This window comes from Lutra lutra, chromosome 5, assembly GCF_902655055.1.
Source record: "Lutra lutra chromosome 5, mLutLut1.2, whole genome shotgun sequence".
Lineage (NCBI taxonomy): Eukaryota > Metazoa > Chordata > Mammalia > Carnivora > Mustelidae > Lutra > Lutra lutra.
This window is the reverse complement of record NC_062282.1, coordinates 42408870-42415986: the sequence shown is the minus strand read 5'-3', so window position 1 is coordinate 42415986 and position 7117 is coordinate 42408870. Positions and strand designations below refer to the sequence as shown.

Here is a 7117-nt window from a genome sequence, read left to right as displayed (position 1 = left end):
TTTGTTCAATGACCAGAACCCAGGTCTACCCTTAACCGAGGCTTCCCTTAAAGGCAGCAAAGGGTACAGGCAGCACACACCCACGTGTCCACGCACGCATGTGCACACACACACACACGTAGCAAGTCACATTCACCTCTGGAGTCTCAGTTTCCCTTTAAAGAGAATGGGCTACTATCGGTCCTCGTCTCATAGGATGAAAGTGAGTTGATATAAGGAAAGCGCCACCTGTGATGCCTGCTAGCAGGTGTGATCATTATACTCATTAAAGTCTCTTCCTCAACTCAAGTTTCTTTTGGGGGCTTAACTGCCAACACCTCAAGGGAGCCTTCCCCAAAGCCCTGTCCCCAGGCAAAGGCGGTCCCCCCATCCTTAGGCCCCCACAGAGCTTTGCTCGCATCTCCTCCACAGACCCTTACTAAGTTGTATCTCAGACTTTGTCTCCTACAGGTGTTTGGAGGCTTCCAGGGCAGAAATCATCCCTGACTGCCCTGACCTGGCTGAATGGAAGTAGATGGAAATGTCTCGTTCTCTTGTCAACAAAATAATAGCAAGTCACCTCCTCCTACCTCCTACCATGGGCACATGGGGCTCTCAGCTGTTTTACTATCTTTGCTCTTCCTCTGCCATACCCATGCCTGTCTCTGTCTCCCTTCAGGATGAGCATTTCTGTGACTTCGTGGACACGCTCACAGAATACAAGACCAAGAACATCTTGGCTTCCCCCATAATGAACGGGAAGGACATGGTGGCCGTAATCATGGCTGTGAATAAAGTAGACGGGCCCCACTTCACCAAGACAGATGAGGAGGTAAGAATGCTTTAGAAACTGCCAGGATGGTCATGCTCGAGACCCAGGTGACCCAGCTCAAGAATTTCCCCGAAACTTGTTACTTGACCTGGCCTTGGTCTCCCCATCTGTAAGATAGGATTAATGTGATGCTCTCCGAGGCAGACAGGACAGGGTAATGGTTAGGGTGTTGGGCTCTGTAGCCAGGAGTACGGGGATAATTGTCCTGAATCTGCTAATACCTACCTGTTTGACTTGGGCAAGTTACTTAATTTCTTTAAACCTCAGGGGTTTTTTTGTTTGTATTTGTTTTTAAGCAGGCTCCATACCCAACATGGAGCTTGAACTCAGGACTCTGAGATCAAGAGTCAGATGCTCTGCCAACTAAGCCAGCCAGGCACCTCTAAGCCTCAGTTTTCTTATCCATAAAACGGGCCTAATTTTACAGTATCCACCTCTTGGGGTTACCTGCAATGATCAGATGAGATAACATACCTAAATGACTTATCATGGGGACTGCAAACTCAATGAATAGTAACAGTTTTTCATTAATATAGCCTATGAACATTGACATTCTGTGTTCTCTGAGTTTTGCTCTCTTACGGTGCAACATTTTATGAGTCAACATTCCATGCTCCATTTGCTCAAATCGCCTCTGATGCTTTTAAAATATTCAAATATTTGCTGATGATAGAAGTGGCCAGAGGAGGGATTTCTCCTTCTCATCAATTTCCCTTCATGCTATTTGATTTCCAGATTCTTCTCAAGTACCTCAATTTTGCAAATCTAATCATGAAGGTGTACCACCTGAGCTACCTGCACAACTGTGAGACTCGGCGTGGTCAGGTAAGGGGCTTGACTCAGGGGAATGGGCTGGACAAGTCTTTTTGCTGATGCATCGCTGTGGTCAGGCTGGAAAGGCAGTGGCTGATAAAAGTGCCCGGACTATCACAGAGTCTCTGCCCAGCATCTGAAGTGTTAATGAGGTAGCCAGTTTTGTAGAGCTGTATCCCAGAGTGATTCTATGCACAGTTTTCAAGTCAAGCAACCTAAATGAAGTTGTTAAGTCACTTACCAACTCGAAGACCCTGGGCAAAACACTGCCCCTGTCTGAGCTTTAGTCTCCCCCATTTGAAAAGTGGGGCTAATATCGATGCGTTCCACCCTCAAAAGATTATTGTCAGTAGTAAATGAGATAATGCACTTGTGTTCAATCTGTGTTTGTTATTATTATTCTTATTAACAATCTATGAAATGGAAAAAAAAAACAGAAAGAATAGGACCCAATATAAGCTGGTCAGTTACTTCAGCTCTCTGGGCCTCAGTTTCTCCGTCTATAAAATGGGGATAATTATCCTGTCACTGTTCCTGGGTTATTGCTAGCCGCTGCTTTGTGCCTCACGAACTTTGACTCTGTTTTTGTGTTTTGTTAAGATACTGCTGTGGTCTGGGAGCAAAGTCTTCGAAGAGCTCACGGACATCGAGAGGCAGTTCCACAAAGCCCTGTACACGGTCCGAGCCTTCCTCAATTGCGACAGATACTCTGTGGGGCTCTTAGACATGACCAAGCAGAAGGTGAGATGGCTTCAGAAACAGACATCTCCAAGAACAGGTTAAATATACAGCAGAGCCCAACTTATGTCACACATTTAGTCACAGGGAACAGGCTGGGAGGATGTGGCTGGTTGAGAGAAAGTCTTTACAGGTCTTTCACTCTGAAGAATGGAGTACCAACTTTTAAAGTGGAAAAGTCGATCTAGGGCACCAGTGAGTGAAAACAACCTGGTCTTCCCCGGTCCATGGGAAAAGAAAGCATATGTGAGAAGGCTTGATGATGTGATGAAGGAAAACGATAAAGAGTTTCTATGTAGGGTGCAAGCCAGAAAGAACAAAGTTGCCAACTTCAGGAATTCTCAGAAAATGCACTCAAAAGTGGGCATAAAACTTCACCATGGTCTGTCAAGCCCACAGCCCATCTGGGCAATTAAAGTGGAGGCAGATGTTTGGATCTGGGGGCAAAGCTGCAGAGGCAAAAGATGCAGAGACCAGTAGGGCCCCCTGCAATATTTTTCAACCAGGTTTTCCCCAACCAATTCTCCATTTTTCTTTCTCTACCTGTCTCCACTTCTCGCAACTCATCATTCTCAGCCTTGGACTAGAGTTCCAGAGTTACTAGGTTTGTGATTTCTTATGCCAAAGAGCCAAGATCCAGGACTCCTGTCATTTTGCAGGGCCTGGTGCTGATTGTGGTGCACTGACCAAAGCAGACCCTCCAAATATTTGGTTTAGTGATTAAAGAATTGCAGAATCTGAAGTTGGAAGAGATCTTGGGTCTAGTCCAGAGGCTCCCAGACTTGAATCAGAATCCTCTAAGGCACTGTTTAATAAATGCAAGGCCACATTTCCTGATAGTCTGCTTTTTTTTTTTTACTTAATATTTTGTGAACATCTCTCTATATCAGTACATGTGGATTCTTTTTAAAAAGCCTTTATGTTGAAATAGAACATATACACAGGGGTGAGTGCTAATTGCAGATGAATAGGTCTGTCAATTGTACAGAGTGAACATCTCCATGTTACCACCACCAAGATTAAGAGATAGAACCTTACTAACACCTCAGAAGCCCCTTGCTTACCCCATCCCATTCACTTCCATTCCTTCCTCCCTGAGGTGACCACTATGACCCTAAGGACTTCGTTAGAGAAGTCCCAGGTGGGCCATAGGCTTGACAAACCGTGGATAGGGTTTATGACCTCCTTCTAGGGCATTTTCTGAGAATTCCTGAAGTTGGCAAATTTCCTTTTTTCTAGTTTGCACCCTACATAGAATTTCTTTATCACTCACATTTAATGCCATGTTAATTTTGCCTATTTTTAAAGTTCCTATAAGCAGAATCATACAAATATATACTCTTTCATATCTAGTTCCCTTTGTTCAACATTTTGGTTGTAAGATCCATCTTTATTGCTCCACATAGCATTAGTTCATTCATCTTCATTCTTATGGAATGTTCTATTATATAAATAATCTTCAAAGTATTTATTCATTCTACTGTTGATGGACATTTGGGCTATTATGAATATTGCTATTATATATCTATTGGTACACAATTGTACCCATTTCTGTTAGATGTTGACCTAGGTATAGAATTTCCGGATATTGGTTTTAATAGATACTGCCCATCTGATTTTCAAAATGATTTTATATTCCCACTAGCAATGTATGAGGGTTTCCTTAAAATACTTGGTATTGCCAGTCTTATTAATCTTAGCCAGTACTGTTGGGCATGCTGTGTTATCTCATTGGGTATTAACATGAATTCCCCTAATGACTGATGAGGTTGAACATTTTTTCTCATTTATTGACCAGGTGGATATCTTCAGAAGAAGTACCTATTCAAGGCTCTTCTCCATTTTCAAAAATTGTTTTGTCTTTTTAAATTTTAAGATTTATAGGCATTGTTTATACATTCTAGATAGGGGTTCCCTGTGAATAACACACTTTGCAAATACCTTCTCCCACCCTGTACTTTCATTCTTTTAATAGTATGTTTCAGTGAATGTAAATTCTAAATTATAATGTAGTTCAATTTATCAATCTTTTTCTTAATGGTTATTGATTTTTTTGTCCTATTTAAGTACTCTTCCCTGGCTCCAAGGTAATAAAGATATTCATCTATGTTAACTCTAAAATTTCATTATTTTAACTTTCACATGTAACTCTATAATCTACCTGGAAGTTTTAAAATGTACAGTGTGAGGTCAATATTAACTTTTTTCCATATGGATATCCAATTGACCCAACACCATTTGCTGAAAAGATCATTCTTTCTCCACTGTCCTATTGAAAATATCATCTTTCCCTAACATACCTCTATCAGTAATCAAGTGTCCATATATATTAGACACTCAAGTTTTGGATTTTATTTAATATTAAACCCCAACCTTAATATTATAAAGAGAATTTGAAATAATCTGATGTGCTCTAATTTTAATCTTTCATTCATCTTGAAATTATGAATGTGTATGGTTTGAGATGGGATAAATTTTGTCCCTCACTCATTTTTCTCCAGTTAAAGAATAGTCTACCTTTTCACTGTTTTAAAATGCCATTATTTTGATATGTTATTTTATTATATATCACGTTTCCATATACTCATAGTCCTATTATTCTGATTTTTGCTTTTAAAATAGTTTTGTATGTGATTTTGGTGCAAGTAGGGTATTGACTGATTTTAGGGAACCTCTGATTTTAGTGTAGATATCCATTTGAATTTTGCATACTTCTGAACCAAATATTTTGCCAAATATTACGAGGTCCAGCAATAAGTCTTTTGACACACCTTCAGGAAGTAGCAAATGAATAGAACATATACACAGAGGTGTATATCAAACAATCATATCAAATGAATGGTTCTTTCTTAATCGAAAGAACTTCTGAGTAGCTGAATTCAAAAAGTGCCCAGTTCACACCTGAAAGGATCTGACCCCAGGTGCAGGCTGCCGTGTGTGGTTGTGTTTCTTCTGAACTCCCTCTAAAAAGGATAGTCACATTTAAACAAGAATATTCTGCCTTAGTCCCCCCCAAAAGATGGAACAATCTAGCAATTACAAGTGGGCTGGTCTGCACACAATCATTCTAACAACCTACCCCTCACCCCCCACAGATAGCTAAGCTCTTATCTGAGCTATTAACATGATGAAAGAAGTCAATAAAACCACAGAATTGTACATTTTAACTGGGTGAATTATATGGCATGTGAATTACCTGTCAATAAAGCTGTTTAAAAAACAGAAGAAAGAAGAAAGAGAGAGAGAGATTGAGTGAGGAAAGCAAGTGTAAATGCACCCCACTGTCCACCCAGCCCACTGTTTCTCTCTGGGACACTCTTCAAGGCCACTCAGTGTTTGACCCAGAGGTCATCAGCCTGATATATCTTTCTTCTGGGATCCTCTAACATTTGTGTTCTTTTTCCATTACTGTTTGGTTCACACCCTGTCTACCTATTGTTATTTGAGTACTTGATTACAAGGGACAGCAAGATCCCCCAGGGTGTGAACTCTGCCTTATTGTCTCTGTGTGTCTAGTAGCAAACATGCTGCGGGGCTCAGGTAGGCTCCCTATGCACATTTCCCCATAACTGAATTTCTTCCTGTTGTGTAGTCAAAATAAAGAGTACAACTGGGCAGAAGCTTAAGGACATGGAGTTTGAGTTTCATGTGGACTTTCCTCTGCTTGTGCTCTGCATGATGGAATAGGTAACCCATCCTGTTCAAAGGAGAATGAGGCCAAGAGCGGAAGGGCTTAGCATCCTACCCACAATGACCCCGCACGGACGGATCACTGTCCCTAAGTAGCAACAGATGAATGAACAGAGAGGGCAGTGAAGGATGGAGGCCTCCTCTGCCAGCCCCCAGGAAACCAGTAGACAAATGGCAGGGAAGAGCTCGTGCGGTGTCCCGGCGAGTTTCCTCTTCTGAGGCCGGCTCTTTCTCTCTTCCCTGCCTGTATCTTTAAAAGTTGTCTCATGGGTGTCATCCTTTCTTGTTGGATCCCAGGTCCATATTTGGCACCATTTTTTTTTCTTATTTAAGCAAGATATTTTTTCCCCTGATTCCAAAAGCAATTAATTTGATTACAGGGGAATTGCTAAATAGAGTTCCACTGCAATTACCCAGAGAAAACCAGTTGTTGATGCTTTGTTGTGAATTCCTTGAGAGCATTTTCTTTTTTTTTTTTTTAATGAGTATAAATTCATTTCTTTCTTTTTTTTTTTTTTTTAACATATAATGTATTATTAGCCCCAGGGGTATAGGTCTGTGAATCGCCACGTTTACACACTTCATAGCACTCACCATAGCACATACCCTCCCCAATGTCCATAACCCCACTACCCTCTCCCTACCCCTGTCCCCCCCGGCAACCCTCAGTTTATTTTGTGAGATTAAGAGTGAGAGCATTTTTTATGTACATAGTTAATTAAGCATTGTGGTTACATGATCTATATTTTTGTCACCTCACATTTTTCACTCACCAGTGAGGCAAGGACATCTTTTTAATCTGCATATAGACGTCTGTAGCATTATCGTTAATAGACGTACTATGATTGTCTAGTAAGTCACCTCTTAACTGGACACTTAGGTTGTCCTAACTTTTCACTACTGTAAATGATGCTGCAGAGGACATGGTTTTAGCTAAAGCTTGGGTTGCATGCTTAGCATGTCCTTAAGGTCAATTTTTTAGACATAGAGAGCCCAGTTTCCTTCTCATATCCGCTCCTACAGCCTGGGAAGTGTGAGGGGACTCCAACTCAGCTCCTGTTTATT

General features: G+C 41.2%; 1 protein-coding gene across 1 annotated transcript in view; it reads left to right on the top strand.

Annotated features, from left to right (window-relative positions):
- Positions 1 to 713: 713 nt before the first annotated feature.
- Positions 714 to 7117, top strand: part of PDE6A (phosphodiesterase 6A) — a 46777-nt gene continuing 40373 nt past the window's right edge. Inside the window, exons 1-3 of the mRNA XM_047731480.1 lie at positions 714 to 811; positions 1547 to 1636; positions 2225 to 2365. Coding sequence (XP_047587436.1) covers positions 731 to 811; positions 1547 to 1636; positions 2225 to 2365 — 312 coding nt within the window. The 5' untranslated portion in view covers positions 714 to 730. The remainder of the gene's footprint in view (positions 812 to 1546; positions 1637 to 2224; positions 2366 to 7117) is intronic.